This window comes from Pelobates fuscus, chromosome 10, assembly GCF_036172605.1.
Source record: "Pelobates fuscus isolate aPelFus1 chromosome 10, aPelFus1.pri, whole genome shotgun sequence".
Taxonomy (NCBI): domain Eukaryota; kingdom Metazoa; phylum Chordata; class Amphibia; order Anura; family Pelobatidae; genus Pelobates; species Pelobates fuscus.
Window position 1 is genome coordinate 96,234,063 of NC_086326.1, and position 20,586 is coordinate 96,254,648.

General features: G+C 40.0%; 1 protein-coding gene across 8 annotated transcripts in view; it reads left to right on the plus strand.

Moving 5' to 3' along the window:
- The first annotated feature begins 6,191 nt into the window (after positions 1–6,191).
- Positions 6,192–20,586, plus strand: part of KCNMA1 (potassium calcium-activated channel subfamily M alpha 1) — a 536,805-nt gene continuing 522,410 nt past the window's right edge. For all 8 annotated transcript variants that reach the window (XM_063434220.1, XM_063434221.1, XM_063434223.1 and 5 more), the window contains exon 1: positions 6,192–6,883. In XM_063434220.1, the coding sequence (XP_063290290.1) occupies positions 6,602–6,883 (282 nt within the window). In that variant the 5' untranslated portion in view covers positions 6,192–6,601. The remainder of the gene's footprint in view (positions 6,884–20,586) is intronic.

Sequence of the window (20,586 nt, forward strand, 5' to 3'; positions counted from 1 at the left end):
ACCACCTCAATGAACCACTTAGAACGTCGATTAGAACATTCACACTTAACAACAAGGTGTCAAACCACAAACCGCCAGAGAAGCTATCGGTGCGTGCCACCCCTATATGTCTCTTTCCCCAGCCCCTTTTGTGTGTCTTTCTCCTCTTCTCCATGTGTCTCTTTGTCTCCTCCAGCCCCTTCTGTGTTTTTTCTCTTCTTTGTGGTTGTGTGTCTTTCACCCCAGCTCTTTTTTTGTATATCTTTCTTGTCTTTCCAGGCCTCTATGTGTCTCCCCCCTCAAAGCACCTCTGTGTGTAACTTTCTCCCTTCAGCCCCTTTTGTGTTTATCTTTTTTCCCCACCGAGGTCTCTTATAACCCTCTCCCCTGCTGGTGTGTCTGCTTAACTCCAGGTAGAGTGGCCATGCGGATTGCTTTTGCGAATCTTCTTTATCCTCTACCCACTCTTACAGAAAGGTACTTGTTGCTCCCACTAGGTACAACAGTTCATTTTGTGTTTGAAAGGCTTACCATTAGCCTCCTGCTATGAGCCACAGCTAAAGTAAAACCTTACCAAAGCTTTCCAAATGATTTATCTTCAAAAATTATCGTACAGTTTCATGGTGATTTCTGTAGAAAAGTAATTTAGAAAGTTTTTCTAAAAGTATTGAATCATTTGAAAAGATTATTAAATAGAGGCCATTGTTTAGTGATGGAAGCTCTGCCTGGGTAATCTAGCACACCACTGGGAGGCCTGATAGGAGACAGGGTCACCAGACAGCTAAGTAGAGGTACTATCTTTATTAGAATGAGATGAGGCAATGGTGGTGTTGTATTGAAGAATGGGAGTCGGTCCATGTTGCACAGGGTCATGTTGGGGGTTACAATCTGAGTGCAGTACAATAGGAATCCGCAAAACAACAGTTTGCTATAGTGGCTAGCACTTTAAAGAGGAAAAGAACGTCTGTGGTTTGAATAGGGAAGATAAAGTAAGTCACATCCTCGCAGTGATGTGCCACTGTTACTGACATTAGCAGGTCCACTTGCCTTTCTGTCCTCTTAAATGATGGAGCTTTCCTGCACAACCATGTTCAGGCCTGTGGGGCCAGGAGCAAAAGTTATTTTACATTGATTTTGAATTGTAATTAAACCATGGACAATGGCACATGGTTGGATTGAAGAAATTGTAATTTCACACATGAATATACAGGGAGTGCAGAATTATTAGGCAAGTTGTATTTTTGAGGATTAATTTTATTATTGAACAACAACCATGTTCTCAATGAACCCAAAAAACTCATTAATATCAAAGCTGAATATTTTTGGAAGTAGTTTTTAGTTTGTTTTTAGTTATAGCTATTTTAGGGGGATATCTGTGTGTGCAGGTGACTATTACTGTGCATAATTATTAGGCAACTTAACAAAAAACAAATATATACCCATTTCAATTATTTATTTTTACCAGTGAAACCAATATACCATCTCAACATTCACAAATATACATTTCTGACATTCAAAAACAGAACAAAAACAAATCAGTGACCAATATAGCCACCTTTCTTTGCAAGGACACTCAAAAGCCTGCCATCCATGGATTCTGTCAGTGTTTTGATCTGTTCACCATCAACATTGCGTGCAGCAGCAACCACAGCCTCCCAGACACTGTTCAGAGAGGTGTACTGTTTTCCCTCCTTGTAAATCTCACATTTGATGATGGACCACAGGTTCTCAATGGGGTTCAGATCAGGTGAACAAGGAGGCCATGTCATTAGATTTTCTTCTTTTATACCCTTTCTTGCCAGCCACGCTGTGGAGTACTTGGACGCGTGTGATGGAGCATTGTCCTGCATGAAAATCATGTTTTTCTTGAAGGATGCAGACTTATTCCTGTACCACTGCTTGAAGAAGGTGTCTTCCAGAAACTGGCAGTAGGACTGGGAGTTGAGCTTGACTCCATCCTCAACCCGAAAAGGCCCCACAAGCTCATCTTTGATGATACCAGCCCAAACCAGTACTCCACCTCCACCTTCCTGGCATCTGAGTCGGACTGGAGCTCTCTGCCCTTTACCAATCCAGCCACGGGCCCATCCATCTGGCCCATCAAGACTCACTCTCATTTCATCAGTCCATAAAACCTTAGAAAAATCAGTCTTGAGATATTTCTTGGCCCAGTCTTGACGTTTCAGCTTGTGTGTCTTGTTCAGTGGTGGTCGTCTTTCAGCCTTTCTTACCTTGGCCATGTCTCTGAGTATTGCACACCTTGTGCTTTTGGGCACTCCAGTGATGTTGCAGCTCTGAAATATGGACAAACTGGTGGCAAGTGGCATCTTGGCAGCTGCACGCTTGACTTTTCTCAGTTCATGGGCAGTTATTTTGCGCCTTGGTTTCTCCACACGCTTCTTGCGACCCTGTTGACTATTTTGAATGAAACGCTTGATTGTTCGATGATCACGCTTCAGAAGCTTTGCAATTTTAAGAGTGCTGCATCCCTCTGCAAGATATCTCACTATTTTTTACTTTTCTGCGCCTGTCAAGTCCTTCTTTTGACCCATTTTGCCAAAGGAAAGGAAGTTGCCTAATAATTATGCACACCTGATATAGGGTGTTGATGTCATTAGACCACACCCCTTCTCATTACAGAGATGCACATCACCTAATATGCTTAATTGGTAGTAGGCTTTCAAGCCTATACAGCTTGGAGTAAGACAGCATGCATAAAGAGGATGATGTGGTCAAAATACTAATTTGCCTAATAATTCTGCACTCCCTGTACATAAAAGAAGCAATGAAGAGGCAATGTGGTAAATAAACACAAAATGATTGGAATTTAATGAACTTTTAATAAATGTAAATGTTGTAAAGACTCAAACCCTCCTGCCATCTCTTTTCTGGCAAAACCGGCCCAGTCTCCTCAACAATATCCCTCAGCCGAAAGTAACCTCCTTGCCTGGCAAGCTGCCATAAGGCCAGCAACAAAGTCTTCTTTTTGGACCCAAACAAGCTGGCCAGAATATTATTTCAATATAGAATATTCTGGCCAATCCCAATTGTCCCAGGTCTAGGAAAAGCACACAGAGGAGGGCATTCAAACATCTCTGTCCCTCAGGAGACCTAGGGAGAAGACCTACACCCACGATTCTAGCTATTTGTTGGTAATCTATTAGCTGGCATTACCAAGGAAGAATTTAAGAATCTGTTTGCCACATATGGGGAACCAAGAGTGGTGTTCATCCACAAAAGCAAAGGTTTTGCCGAATTGGAATCATGGGCATTTTCTGAAATAGCAAAAAGCAGAATTTGAGGACTACCCCATGAGGGGCAGGCAGTTACATGTCAGATATGCAACACACTCTGCTGCTCTGTCTGTACTCCACTTGTGGCCATTTGTGTCAAATGAACTTCTAGAAGAAGATTTTAATCAGTTCGAGCTGGTTGAAAGGGCTCTAGTATTGTGGATGACAGAGGAAGATTGACAGGGAAAGGAATACTTAAATTTGCTGCAATGCCAACTACAAGAAATTGGGAGATGATGTGAGAAAGAACACAACTTCATTACAACTCCAATGCCAGTTAATGCATAACCTGTTAAAAAGTTGTATGAACTTGCTAAGACGCTTACTCCATCTCCAGAGTCCTCTTCCTACATTGTGTCTCTCTCTTTGTCTTCTTGTCCAATTCAATGCGTATAGAGAAGACAAGAGTGCACAAAAGCCAGATGTAAAATGTTTAAAGTGCCAGAATTAATTTCACTTATGGTGGACCTAAAATAACATTAACAACACTTTTCTTTTTGGACAACTATTACTATTTATTGGATGTATTGCATGGGTCACCAGTCTCTGATGAATCGCCTGTGAGGCATGAAATGCATTAGTGGTTATCTTAATACTCCTCCTTGCGTGTCCAGTCTGTATGTTTACTTTACTTGAAATAAAGGTATTTATATATCTTTATCACTCGAGGTGTTTTTTCTTCTATATGGAAGAGACCTGGCAATCCAGTTTTTTATTTTTATTTTTTTACTGATTTTTGCAGGGACAGAAGTATATTTTGATATCTATTATATTTTTTTTGCAAGTTTATGTTGGTTTTATCCAGCACTTTTGACATATTTACTCGGTCATGCTATCACTGTCACATATAAAGCTATTTGATATGGACACAATTCAGTTTTACTTTCACTGTCATGGAACTGGCGAACTGTGTGGTTTGCAGAGCTATACAGGATTTTTGTTGACAGACCCTGATGAGTCAAAACCAACAGAGTTATTAACTAAATTAGTAATTTGTAAAAAAAAAAAAAAAAAATTAATGATAATTACAAGGAGAGTTAATTAAAAAAACACTATAGCTTAATTGTAAAAAAAAATCTACAACTGTTTATTTTATCCAGCTCTGCTGCTTTGGCATAACTTTTGCAATTATCCATAATTTATTAGTTTAAACAATAACCCTGCAAGTGGCCAAATAATTACAGCCAGTTTTACTTTGGTGTATGCGCAATTTTTATATTGTTGGGTTGTCATTGGATAATTAAAATATCTGGAGCTAGAATGGAGTGACAAGAGCCCTGAAGGGAAGAAAACTCAAGACAATATCATTGGAGATTTCATTGCAGGCAATCCATCAGCAGAAATATGGGGCTCCATTTAATAGCATTGCAGTTCCCACATGGCATATTGCTCAAAGCACTGAAGCTATAAATGAAATGTAGATGTCCTCCTAGACATTTTATGCATCCGACCTATTGATTCCATCTGTAGTAAGGCTTTAGAGTCTTGAATGAGAGGGAATGATTCAGACAGGTCAGGGCACCTGGCCCATCCTCAAAAACCAGCACGACTGCATACTGGGCTTCTTTCTGAGAAGGAGAGGGTGCTGACAGCCCTTCTCTGGAAGGCAATAGCTGCTGTTTGCTTACAGCTTGTAACATGTAAAATATTAACAGCTGCCCCTGATGCATTAGGAAGTGCCACTAAAATAATGCCTACCTTTCAAAGCTTTTAACACCAAGTACCTGACTAATATTTCCAACCCTGATTACAGTGTGCACCTGATGAGCTTGCCCCCCTTACTCCAAGCAGTACATCTCTTTCCATTTGGAACAACAATTACCAGGTATTTTCTGTATTTACTTTGTCGATGTGCATGAGCGTTACACAATGGTGAGTGAGGCAGGGGGATGATGGAAAGCGGCTCTGCTTAGGAATAAATCGCATCAACCATCAAGAGGCTGTGGGCAGACCCACACACAACATCCATGAAGGCTGGTACAATAATGACAGCCCCCTGCCTAGGTTATTGCGTCATCAAGCATAGGAAAACCTGGAAGATCACAGACCGCTTTCTGCACATCCCTGATCTACACCTTGCACCCCCCACCCCCCCTCCATGTAGGGTGATCCCTAACGGTTCATATGGGTAGCAGCTACCTAGAAGATGATTTCCAAAAGGTGGACTTGTTGGAATGGAAAGGTTCCAGGAATGGATCTTTAGAATCGCCTCCTTGCTACCTGTAAAACGGATTCTTCTATACCCCCACCCCCCTCCTCTCCACCCACCCATTTCCCTTAGTGTCCTCTCTATCCATGCCTAGCACAGGGATGTGACAGAGGCAACAGCGCTGGCAGAGGAGGAGGAGGGACAGAAGCGATCAGCTGGGAGGATTACAGCCCTGAACAGTCGGGAGGGTAGGAGGAGAGAATAGCCAGCAGGCTGGCAATCGGCGTGGAGCGGAGGCACAAAAAAGCCCTTATATTCAACACTAGCACCGCACTATCCAGCAGGTCACCGTTGGAGGAGACGCAGGGGTCGGAATCTTACTGATCGAACCTTTGAAAAATGATTGATACAAAAAGGAACGTTGTATCAGCTTGATAGATCGCCCTCCATACACGAGAGTTCCAAGGCAAAGCACAGCTGCAAGGCAACTGAGCAGGCTCCACACACACACACACAGGAAGGAGGGCAGCCTTATAATAATCTATCTGCTATTAGCAACTCACCCCTATCAAAAGGGAAAACAAGAAAACAGGTGCTGATCATTTGTGGCGGTGATTAGATGCTTTTAATATATTTTTGTTATTGTTTGTATTATTCTCTCAGCACGAAGACGCAAACAAACACAATGATGAGTATGTAATTGATGCTGGGCGTGAAGACCATGTTTTTTATATATATATGATTTTTTTTTACATCGCAGTATATGTACATAGAGGGATAAATATAAGCACTTGCTAAATAATTAAAACAAAAAATAGCAAGCAGCTGAAGGAAAAAGACTGCCTTTTTATTTTTAATGCTTGCATTTCATGGAAGGTGTTACAGCTGTCTGAAGGTGTTAAGACTTAATTTCTACCCAGGACTTTTTTTGTTGTTGGTATTTTTGACTCACTTATGGAATGAAGACTTAAGACAAGATACTTAAGAGAAAAGACTGGGAGCCAATTTTTTTTTATTTATTTTTTTGTCATTTATTTTATTCCATAAGGGAGGGGGCAGTTAAAGAAGGCCCTGACAATCTCACTGATCTGCTACCATCCCATTGCAATATGGCTGGTGCTGGAATTTGGGGGCTAAGAGGTCAATGGCTTTCAGGGTTCCCTGAGTCTTCTTGTTAGCAATGGCAAGTGGCAAATTCCAAAACATCTTCAGTAGTTCCAGCTTCAACATGACTAGCAACCACCAACATGCAGACTCTTCCTCCATTCTGGCACACAAAGGTGAAGCCCTCATTATCCCTGTGCCCCCGGACGTGCCTTGTGATGTTAAGGGGCAGCGAATGTGGTGGGCATTTCTGGCCTCATCCATGGTGACGTTTTTTGGGGGTCTTTTCATTATCTTGGTGTGGAGAACCCTTAAATATCTGTGGACAGTCTGCTGTCACTGTGGTGGCAAGAATAAGGTAACGTGATCAGCGTGTGAACTTGTGTTTGGTCAATCTCATGCATGTTTCTGTTACTTGAGGGGGTTGCAGGTCAATTTGCATGAGGATTTGGCCCGGATTGGTCTAGCTTTTGTATGTGTATTAGTGGCAGGCAATATACTGACACAGAATGTTGCAAGAAAGTGGATAATGTTCAGTCAACACAGTGCCAAGCTCTAATACGAGTTGAAAAACTAGGACAGCTTTGGGTACTCCTCCATTTTCATGTTTATCTGTCTAGAGCAGGGGTTAAGTGACTATTCACTAACTAGAGGACCATATTGGTCCTTGTGGTTAATCGTCTGCATTATTGTCAGCTTGCTAAAACATGCTACTTACATTTTTAGATTCATCTGGTCAAATTTACTTTTATTTTGCTTTTCTATTTAATAAATAGTAAATTATAAAAAAAACTTAGAAGCACACATACCATATGTTAATCCATGTTTGCCTCAGGCCATACCTTACATTGGTTATCCAGCGAATATTTTAGCTAAATGTGCAGATATTTTTACTCATATTTTCTTTCAACAAGCAAAATATATTGTCCGTAAATAAAGGTAAATGAACATTTTGTTTTGAAGTGGGTGTCATGGCTTTATGGCTACTAGCTACTTAAGGGGCTGTAAATAACGAAAATAAAATAATTATTCCATTACACAAGCTTCTGAATAATTTAACTCCATTCATAAATTGTTTTGTGTGTCTTTCTTTACACATAGATACAGTTACCATTACTTGGCTCTGACATCACACATGGCCACTGCAGCACAATTACATAAAACATCAGGTCAGAATGCAGAGAAGTATCTAATTATAACCCAACATCCGCAGATCTATATCTGTAATATGTCGAGGTTTTCACTGTCATAACATGTAGTCAACATCCCCATACAAAGTGTTATCAAACAATGATACGTTTCACACACTTGGTCAACAGGACAACTGAAAAATGCAGATTATTGATTATTTTCCTCATAGTCACACACTCAGGCCTGTTGCACTAAGCAAATGGTTTCTTTCAATTATATATATATTTCATCTATGGTGTGTGTTGTGCACAGAATACATGTTTAAGGCTGAAATATATTCAACATGTTCTGCCATCCAATCCGTTGTTTATTTCATCGGCATTCATGATGCATAATATTTGTGAATCCCCATCTCTCATAAATGATATTCCCATTTGAATATTGTCTTTTCACGATTCACAAAGATGATCAATGTGATATTTGTCTGTAGACGTATGAAGAAATGGTCATTTTTCCAAGACCTGTTGACACTTGAGTTTTCTGATTGTCTCTGTTATGTCCATTAATGGAAAGACTGGACATCCATTGATTGGTCTAGGCCATAATTGCATAAGTAGTCTCTTGTGTAGAGAGGCTGAGGGAATTTATAGCTGGAGTTTATTTAAAGAGAAGAACTGAGCAATGTAAATTATTGAACATAAATTTGAGATTAGTGAATAAAAACAAAAGTAAAAATGAAATACAATGTTTTTAAAGACAATGTAGAATTTAATTGTGCAGGGTTGAGTGAGTTTATTTAGTCACTGGATGCATAGTTGAACATTTTAGCAAGAGAATTCAACAAGTAATATAGAAAAGTAACTCCTCGACAAGCTAGTAATTATATTAGTGAGTATAGGTTCTGTTTATTTAGAATTGCCAGAGAGATGGTCTGATATCAAACCAAATAGAGATTTTTATGACCAATAAATAGTGTTCCTTATAATAGTATTACTTAAACAACGTCGTTTTCTATAAATATTGTTATTATTATTATTATTATTATTCTAGAACTATCCTAATAGGATGCACTCTAACATAAAAGTATATTTTATTAAGCACTCATCCTTTACAATGTAAACTGGGAAGAATCTCACTTTATGATCTATACCAAAGCAAGATCTTAAAGGATCGCCATTGATGGTGGTTTTGATAACATTTCTTGAAATTATCTTATTATTTGTGAGATCTTTTGTGTATAACCGTTTGCAAACAACAGTAAAGAAATGGAGTTTATTTGTTGTCTGCTGACATGTGATAGTATCACTACATCTGCCATCATTTCCTGAATACAATTACCACTGCTTCCTGGAACCACATTATGCACATTTATTTAGCTGTAAATAAAAAATGGCGACCCCCATTCCATATTTATTTTTTCTACTTCTTCTAATAAACAAGTAATATAATTCTTAATTCAAAGACACAGATGAATATGTCAAGTATGATTAAAACAAATCATGATTGCTGGATTTCTTACTCACATTAAATGAATATCAGACTCATGATTGCATCTAAAATAAGGGGGTTTATTATCAGACCGGGGATGGGTGTGTGTGTTCTCAAATCATTGCAGCAAATCAGACCTGTCTCTATCCTGCAGGCCATTCCAAACAGCTCATTCTGTTATTACTCTCCTTAGGCACTAGTGGTTCTTCATCTTGAACAAACTGCTTCTCCCTCCCAACCCTGTAACTTACCATAACTAGCCAACCTTCATGGAAACTGTTGCTAGGTAGCCCTGTTGTGTCATAGCTCTGCAGAATTGGGAAAAAGAAAAAGCCGACGGTGCCCAGAAAAGAGAAACAGGCAGGCCTACACTCCATACATATATTCAAACATGCATACATACACAGTATGATACGATACCAGATAAATAATTGTTGTGTGTTCTGTTGTCCGTACATCTATAGAAACAAGAAGTTTAGCAACATATATATAGAAATATAGTCTTCTGGAGAACCAAACCTTCATGCTATAAGCAGGCAGTGATGTTTTATTTTAATATGTAATTTTTAAGGGGTGAACTTGAACTCAAAATAGAGCACAGAAGGCAGACTTTAGAATGACTGTGATATACATTGTGTGTAGATAATTCTAACTTCAAGCAACAGTTGATGACAGTTAATGGATAGGTAGTTCATGCAAAATGTACTGAAACGTTACCTTGAACTTGGTGGCTGTTTAATTTTTCTGTATTTTTTATTTTTTTTCTCTTGTATTTTCTCCTGATGTGTTTATCACGCAAGTTTTGAATTCAAGAAACCCTTAGATATCAGTAGTACTAATTTACTGATTGTATTATTTACATTTATTCCTCGTTATTTTAAATAAATCCTACATATCTTTATGCCACTCACTAATGGACGCATCTTAAGTTAATGCCTAACTTACAATTGGGTATTAGTTTTGTAATATATATATATATCCCATGGCTCATTTTTCACTCAGCAATGACCAATTCTGAGCCATATATATATACTATAATAAGAAATCTATCTATCTATCTGTGTATATATGTATGTATGTATGTATGTATGTATGTATGTATATATATATATATATATATATATATATATATATATATATATATATATATATATATATATAATCTATCAGTTGTCCATATTCTTGCATAGGGCTATGATACTTTCTCTTTTGCCAGAAAATATCAATAGGCAAGGACATTGCATATGATATGTAAATATTCTTCAATCCAACTATTTTTAAACCTTGATTTATTTTGGCTTCTAAATCAACAGCATTCAACCTTGTGCTAGGATAGACTGTGTTTAACAGACAATAGAACAGATATTTCACATAGAACAAATTATGTTCTCATTTCGTCAATGGCCAATGAGATGCCAGGGTTTTGTGGCAGCACACACACCTTGTGACATAGAGAACATAGGTAATCACTTGTAAATTAGATCAAATGCTCAAATTGTATTTTAGGAGCGGGACCAAGCAAACTGAAAAAGATTCCTGTAGTGGTGTTACCTGTTGCTTTCGAATTCCAAGCCTGTGGAATACTAGAGGCATGCAGATCTTTGTTTTCTGTTGCAGTAAAGCATTCATCTGAAATTATAAATTGTGTTCGTTATAAACCATTATTATTCCATTTTTTTTTTATTATAGTTTTTCAGAAAACACTAGATCGATTTTTTTTTTTTTTTTTTAAAACATAATACAATGTGGTAAGCTCGTTTGAGCAGGGACCTCTTCAACCTATTGTTCCTGTAAGTTTTCTCGTAATTTTTATTGTTACATCCCCCCCTCTCAAAATATTGTAAAGCGCTACGGAATCTGTTGGCGCTATATAAATGGCAACAATAATAATAATAATAATGAAAATAAACCAGAATTTAAATATTGATTTTTCTTTGCCCAATGTACATACACTGTACACACATCTGTGATAAGAAAAAGCTAAAGGTAGCTGAAACAACCAGGTAAAAAAAAAAAAAAAAAAAAGTTAATGTGTAAATCTTTAATGATATTAACGCATATTGAGCTATTATAAAGTAAGTTTAAAAAAATGATGACAGCGTGGATGCGTGAAAATAAAAGTAAATGTATTATGCTTAAGAAATAGGAAGATGTGTATCTAAATTTTTTTTTTTTTTTTAAAGTAGAGGTGTATTTAAAGTTGTAAATTTATGTTTACAGATTCCTTAGTGTATCCAGGTTGTTGTGTAGCATGGCATCTGATCGCTGGTGGAAGTCTTGGCAGGCCCAATTTCTTTTCTATTGTGTATTTGTGCTCTCATCTCCTGGATTGATGGGTTAATTTACTGAGTCTGTGATGTTCAAAAGAACCAGGAATTGCACAAACCTGACATGAATCCTATATTAGAAACAAAAGAATATTTAATCATACAAGGTGAATAATGATTTAACTGTAGACATGAGTATACATTGTAAGTGCTACTCTAAACTGGGATACTTGATCATCCTGCCCTAGAGCCAGAGCCTTAACAAATGGACAGTGAGGTAGATTATGATTTGCATATTTTTTTACTGTAAGTTTTACCACTGCTATAAATCCAATAGGTTGACCATCTGTAGGTTATATCACCTTATGGTATACTCACTCTCTCTGTGGCAAACCAAAGTGTAGGTTGATAGAATGCAAGTTAGTTGTTTATGATTACTTCATTATAAGGCATCACAACCTACAATTCTTTGAGCATTTATTTTGAATAACAGGATAGTGAGAATGCAGAATGTTGCTTTGTCATCAGTGAATTCTGAGACGGAACTGTAGATTGCTAGTCACTTAGATAATACTAGCAGATAATTAGGATGATTATATACTCCATCTGCCAGCAGGCTGCTTGGCCAATCAGCTCTCACTGCTCTGTTTACACTGTGTAGGGCATCACCTTGCTGGAAAGGGTTACCTGGGTTTGTCAGATAAAGCTCACAGCAAAGAAGTGCTTAGTGCTAACCCTATCACTGCCATGGAGGTTAGCGGTGAATTCAATGTTCTAGAAATGTTTGTTAAATGTGCAGACTGGTAGACATAGTCATAACATAGCCAAGAGAAACGTTGATGGCTGTTTACACGTTTGTAGGTCAAAAGGAACAGTTTAGTGCTAATTGTGGCAATAATGGTAACACAATTTTATTGTTTCATTTTCTGGATTTAAGGCGCACTTTACGGTCAAGCACTATGGAAATGTTGGCCGCTGTTCTTTAGATGATTGTTGGACTGAGTGGAATTCCCAGTCTTCATGTTTACCTCTAGGGTCTGTCAAATGCGAATGTGATATATGGTAATGCTTCTGATACTCTGCAGATGCATGAATACAGAATACACAACTTTTATTCTCTTAATAAGGCAACGTTTCAGTAGAATTGATATCCCATTTGCATTATCTCACACCTATAAACTTCATGCATAGTCATAGAACTCTACCTACATTGTTACAGTGCTTGTGATACATATTTTAAATGCTCCAAAAAAGGATCTTAAATGGACACTATAGTCACCAGAACAATGACAGCTTAATGGAGTTGTTCTGGTTAGTATAATCATTCCCTGCAGGCTTTTACATGTAAACACTGCCTTTTCAGAGAAATGGGCAGCACTACCGTTCAGCATGGAGACGCTGAATTTTCCTCATGGAGATGCATTGATTCAATGTATCTCTATAAGTAGGTGCTGGTTGGCCGATCAAATGCTCTTTCAATTGGAAAGCATTAGATTGGCTAAAAATCATAAATTCTGATTATGTCAGCAAGGAGGCGGATCGGGGGTGTGGCTAGTGCCGGCAGACCTGTGCGGTGCCGGAAATAATGAGTGACCTTTTAAGGGTGCTAAGTTAGGGCAAGCCACCTAAATTGTTGATTTAACACTATAGGGTCAGGATTACATGTTTGTGTTCTTCACCCTATAGTGTTCCTTTAACTATAGCTGGAAACACATGCGTTTGAGCTGCACAACCTCTTCCTAATGGCGGTCTGGGCCCAGGAAAACTTGATCTTGCAGAGTCAGTTAATAATCAGTACTAGTATATTTTCTCTGAATATAAACATAAGCAGTATGAGTACAGCAGCAATAAAGAATCATGCTAATTTTCATTGAATGTACTAGGTAGGGCTAGACACAGAATGGAAAGGGAATGCTTGGACCCCTGGCAGTCTTATTGTAAGGCCAAAACCAAGGTATCCGGACACAGCTGTACACACAAAGAAGCTGAAAAGTTAATTGTATATGTATATGAAATGTGACTTTAGCTTGCACTGAGGTATGCATCTCTGAACAGATATCTTTTACAATTTTCTTTGATCATTATACAATTTCATATTTACAATGCAGTTTCGATGAATAATTAACCAGAAGTTTTGTTTGTATTTGGGTACACCAGATGTAAAAACTGACTTAAGTTACAAAGTAACAAATGTAAAAAAAAAAAAAAAAAAAAAAAAAAAAGTATACAATGTTGTTGGGAAATTACAATACATATGTCATAGCAGAGGAACCCAAGAAGAGGCCTCCATTTTACCCAATATTTTAATTGCTTCTTGGGTTACTTTATAGGCATATTTATGGTAACAGATTATGGATTTCAAATCTACAAATATTTTGTGAAAGGATATGGAGATATATATATATATATATATATATATATATATGTGTGTCCCTAGCCAGTGTTATTGTGAATTACAATATGTTGGCATGGATAAGGTGCCATAAGTTACATAATTGAAAAGAGACATGTATTCATCGAGTTCAGCCTTTCTCACATCTGTTTTTACTGTTGATCCAAAAGAAGGCAAAAAAAACCCAAAAAAACAGTTTGAAGCCTGGATTGCTTCACTGATACCTTAAAAAAAGAAAAAAATACTTTAATGTCTGTCTAATATCATTGTAAATACTTAGAATTATAACTAAGTATATATATTATTATTATATCAAATGAGGAATGAATAAGGACAATACACATAGCTGAGGAATCCCCATATAATCAATGACCGTTTTATCTTGATGATGTACGTACGTATATGTATAGGTGTTATCCCAGTAATGAACTGCTGACCTGATCTTCTGGTTTTCTCAGTATTGAAAACATTAAAACGCCCGCATGCTTTAATAATTTATTCAGCAGCAGAGTTGCTCGGTAGAGTGAGGGTGTAAATTATAGATGTGTTTGCTAGTTATGAATTAATCAGGATATGCAGGTAGAATTAGGTGTTATCATTTCCAATTTTATAAAAATGAGGTCTCTTATCCAGCTCACGTCAAGTCAGACTTTTTGATGGGTGGTCAAAGGTCACCGTTAAGGTAAATAAAATGGTGAACCTGCTCAGACTTTCAGAAACTGAAAAAAAAAAAAGTCTCTTAACAAAATGGAAAATAAATAATAAGAAAGCATGAGTCTAAAAACAAAAAGACTAATGCTCAGCTGTGCAATTCATGAATTATTTTATTTAACTCTAGTACTCTAGTACTCTAGTATGAGCACAGGGCCGGATTAACATAGGGGCTGATGGAGCTGCAGATCCAGGCCCAGGCCCATGGAATAGGCCCATTGATTTAAAAAAAAAAAAAAATTTACATTTTTTTTTATTTTTTTTTTTGCACACACTACTCTTAGGGATTCCACCTGGCTTTTATTTTATTGGCACAGCCAGTATTTGAGGCTGCCTGGCTGGTTCCAATATTACAGTGATACTGGTAATACAAATGCTGGTATTTTTCTCAGTATAAACAAGAAATTACTATGCAATACCAGCACTGTCCAGTAGGGGTCGTATGTGTATGGAGAGAGGCAGTGATAGGAAGTTCCAGCATATCCCTCCCTGCCTATCTCTAATCACTGATCCGCAGGGGAGCAGCTACAGAGAGTCCAGACAGCAGCTCCCACCCTGCAGAGACAGCCTACAGCTCAGGGAAGTAAGGGATGGCGGGAAAGGCTGCAAGGAGACATACACTGAGACACTAAGGGACATTGGGAGACATTATGACACAGAGATAGATGGGGACACAGAGTCCCCATGTCTTTCAGTGTCCCCATGTCTCCCAGCCAGTGTCCCTGGCGTCTCAGTGACCCCTAGTCTCCCAGTGCCCCCAGTCTGCCAGTGTCTCACTGTCCCCATGTCTCCTAGTGCCTCCAATATTAGTGATATTGCAGAAGGTCTTGATGGTAAGGTGTGTCTTTTTGCGGATGATACTAAGATATGTAACAGGGTTGATGTTCCAGGAGGGATAAGCCAAATGGAAAATGATTTAGGTAAACTAGAAAAATGGTCAGAGTTGTGGCAACTGACATTTAATGTGGATAAGTGCAAGATAATGCATCTTGGACGTAAAAACCCAAGGGCAGAGTACAGAATATTTGATAGAGTCCTAACCTCAACATCTGAGGAAAGGGATTTAGGGGTGATTATTTCTGATGACTTAAAGGTAGGCGGACAATGTAATAGAGCAGCAGGAAATGCTAGCAGAATTCTTGGTTGTATAGGGAGAGGTATTAGCAGTAGAAAGAGGGAAGTGCTCATGCCATTGTACAGAACACTGGTGAGACCTCACTTGGAGTACTGTACACAGTACTGGAGACCCTATCTTCAGAAGGATATTGATACCTTAGAGAGAGTTCAAAGAAGGGCTACTAAACTGGTTCATGGATTGCAGGATAAAACTTACCAGGAAAGGTTAAAGGATCTTAACATGTATAGCATGGAGGAAAGACGAGACAGGGGGGATATGATAGAAACATTTAAATACATAAAGGGAATCAACACAGTAAAGGAGGAGACTATATTTAAAAGAAGAAAAACTACCACAACAAGAGGACATAGTCTTAAATTAGAGGGACAAAGGTTTAAAAATAATATCAGGAAGTATTACTTTACTGAGAGGGTAGTGGATGCATGGAATAGCCTTCCAGCAGAAGTGGTAGAGGTTAACACAGTAAAGGAGTTTAAGCATGCGTGGGATAGGCATAAGGCTATCCTAACTATAAGATAAGGCCAGGGACTAATGAAAGTATTTAGAAAACTGGGCAGACTAGATGGGCTGAATGGTTCTTATCTGCCGTCACATTCTATGTTTCTATGTTTCTATGTCTCCCAGTGCCTCAAGTGTCTCAATGTCCCCATGTCTCCAAGCTAGTGTCCCTAGTGTCTGTGGCCCTCGTGTCTTAGTGTCCCCATGTCTCCCAGTGCCCCCATGTCTCAATGTCCCCATGTCCCCCAGCCAGTGTCTCTAGTGTCTGTGTCCCCATGTCTTCAAGTATCCCCTATTTTCCCAGTGTCCCCATGTGTCCCAGCCAGAGTCCCCTAGTCTCCCAGTGTCACTGGTGTCTCAGTGTCCCTAGGTCCCCCCGTGTCCCCAGGTCTCCCCGTCTTCCTAGTGTCCTAGTGACATGGGGACCCTGGGATACATGGGGCATTGAAACACTGTGATACATAGGATCACTGGGAGACCTGGGGACACGACACTAGGGACACTGGGAGACATGGGGCACTGAGACACTGATACATAGGAACACTGAGATCTGGAGTAATCGACACATGGGGGCACTGGGAGACATAGGGGCACTGGGAGGTATGCATCTATACAGCAGAATCAAACTAAGTAGTTTTTTTGGTGATTTTACAGCATTTTCTCATATGTCACTCCTTGTGATTTACATCATGTGATGTCACCCATACATATTTAATTATGCAAATTAGCAAGGCCGATATGTTTTTCCAAGAAAGGTGGCAACCCTAACTACTTTTCACATACTCTTACTTAAGTATGGAAACTTAAGAGGGATGCATGGGAACAAAACTTGTGTGGACTGGCTGACAATGAATATAGTTAAAGGGACACTATAGTCACCAGAACAACTACAATTTATTGAATTTGTTCTGTTGAGTAGAATCATTACCGTCAGGCTTTTTGCTGTAAACACTGTCTTTTCAGAGAAAATGCAGTGTTTACATTACAGCCTAGTGATAACTTCACTGGCCACTCCTTAGATGGCTGTTAGAGATCCTTCCTGGGTCATGGCTGCCTAAAATGCATCCAAACATTCAGTATCTCCTCCCTCTGCATGCAGACACTGAACTTTCCTCATAGAGATTCATTGATTCAATTCATCTCTATGAGAAGATGCTGATTGGCCAGGGCTGTGTTTGAATCATGCTGGCTCTGCCCCTGATCTGCCTCTTTGTCAGTCTCAGCCAATCCTTCAGGCCACCACTTCTAATGATGTCAGCAGACTGCTTGTTTTGCAGAGTTACCGCTTCAGGCTTGAATACAGTAAGATTTTGCTATATTAATGGAGGCATGAGGGGCTCAGGGGGGCTAGATGGTGGTGTTAACACTATAGGGTCATGAATTCATGTTTGTGTTCCTGACCCTATAGTGATCCTTTAAGGTAATGCAGACGTTGGTCTCTCTAACACTGTGGCATGTTCCCTTTCACTACATACAGCTTTTCTCTGTCCCAGACTATATACCAGGAGCTTCTACCTGCTAGTAAGAAGGTAAGGAGACAAGTGGACCAGCGAGTGCTAGGGGACAGTCCCTAGAAAGCGTTGAGCGAGCGCATCATTAGATGCATTTATGCCAAGCTCGGGTGCTGTCTGCATAGTATGCCCTTAGTTAGCCAGTAAAGAGCCTTGACAGTATAACCAAGCCAGTATAACCATACCTTGACGGTATAACCAAGCTCGAAAATCACCTAAAGCACCCAATTCTACACCCCATGATGTTCAGCTGTGTTTGCAACCTTCAGGGATGGGACAGCAGTCATTTCTGCAATAAGGGAGAAGACTTTTAACACAATTCTTTTTTTTTATTGCACAAAGTACACAGTTATGCCATGCAAACAGGCCCGGACTGGCCATCGGGCAAACCGGGCAAATGCCCGGTGGGCCGCGATGGCCATGGGCCGAGGCCGGCAGGAAAGATCAAGAGATCTCCCCTGCCGGCCCATGCGCAGCAGCACCGGCCCCAAGATGGAGTTCTATCCCATCATGGGCCGATGGGGAGATCGGGAAGTGAGCCGGTCTCCCTCCGCGCACGGCGAGCAGCTTCCGTTCTCTTCTTCTCGCGAGCTCCGAGATTATCAGAGCGTTGCCATGGTAACCGGCGGCAACGCTCTGAAAAAACGGCGCTCGTGAGAGGGAGAGAGAAAGATGGTCTGTACCCTGCGGGGTACAGACTGAATTACCTGCCGCTGGACCGCCAGGGATGTGTGTGTGGCGTAGTCCCCCCCCCTCACTGGACCACCAGGTATGTGAATGTTCACATTACACACATACAAACACACTACACACACTGCACCCCTGCACTAACACTCACTGCACCACTAACACACACACATTCTGCTCCCCTGCATTAACACACAAACACACACTGCACTAACACACAAACACACACTGCACTAACACTCACTGCACCACTAACACACACACATTCTGCTCCCCTGCATTAACACACACTGCACTAACACACACTGCACTAACGCTCACTGCAGTAACACACAAACACACACTGCACTAATACACACACTGCAGTAAAACACAAACACACTCTGCAGTAACACTCACTGCACCACTAACACACACACACATTCTGCTCCCCTGCACTAACACACACTGCACTAACACACACTGCAGTAACACACAAACACACACTGCACTAATACACACTGCACTAACACACACTGCACTAACACACACTGCACTAACACACACTTCACTAACACGCACTGCAGTAACACGCACTGCAGTAACACACAAACACACACTGCAGTAACACACAAACACACACTGCACTAAAACACACTGCACTAACTCACAAACATACTGCTCCCCTGCACTAACACACACTGCACTAACACACAATGCAGTAACACACAAACACACACTGCACTAACACGCACTGCACTAACACACACTGCACTAACACACACTGCACTAACACACTAACACACAAACATACTGCTCCCCTGCACTAACACACTACACACACAGCACCCCCTGCACTAACACACTACACACACAGCACCCCCTGCACTAACACACAAACACACTACACCCCCTGCATTAACACACTGCATACACTCTATACCCCTACATACACACTACAGCCCCTGCATTAACACACAATACACACTCTATACCCCTATATCCACACTGCACCTCCTGCACTTACACACAAACACACTACACACACTCTATACCCCTTATATCCCCTATAAATACATATTCTGCACCCCTTGTACACACTACACCACCTATGCATACATTATCCCCCCTATACACATGTGCTCTACAGCTCCCATATGCATACACACACTAGAGCCCCTAGATACACTCACAAACACACAGTACAGCTCCTTACATGCACACACTCCACAGGCCTATATAAATACACACACACAAACACACATACTTTACAACCCAGAGACACACACACTACAGCCACTAGCCACATGTAGTACGCCACAAACAGACCTCTTCACACACACAATTGCTCTACACACATGCAACGTCCAAACATTTACAACAACACAAGGAACATCCCCACACATGCACAACACTCTTTAACAGTCCGGTTCCTGTTTTGATCTCTGGTATCCCACTATTGAGGACACCAGAGACAAATCGCCAGCAAACACAGCACAAACTCAACCCCCACCTTCCCCCCCCAAAAAAATCCTGGCATTTATTTTAGCCAGGAGCACTGGATGCTCTGGAGCAGTCACATTAACATACTCATTTGGTGGGGGGGGAAGGGGGTGTGCGTGTCAATGGTGGTGACATGACATGCCCCCTTTCTGGCCCCGCCCCTAATAGTGGGCTGCTCTGCCTTTAATTGCCCGGGCTGAATTTTTGTCCCAGTCCGGCCCTGCATGCAAACATGAACTAAAATGAAAACAATCTAATTTCTAATGTGAAAATCTTCTATAGTAAAGATGCTAAGCTTATAATGGATCATGAGAATGTATGAAAGTATCTTGGAGCGTAAGATTTTAGTTCAGACAGTAGGAAGCTGTAAATGCTAAGTTATACTAATAAATTTAGTCTTTAAGTTTATTAGACTAGCTGCTAGCTAACCATTGGGGACATTTGGGGGGGGGGGAGGGGGGGGGTTGAACAAATAGGCAAAAGGCTGTGAAGCCTATTGTCATTTTCATTAGTACTTGGGAATAGAGAACATTTTGTAACTTTAATAAGCATAGCAAAAATAAAGAAATAATAATAATTCAGGAATAATATAGGAAATATTGCTGCAGGAATAAGTAATGACCACTGTAAGAAGTAATGAAAGAGAGTAACTCAAAATATATTAATCCCAAACCTGGTAATCATCCCGGTACAAATCAATTCACGGTTGCCACATACCAAGCATGAGCGGAAGAGGGACCCAGGGTTATCATATTG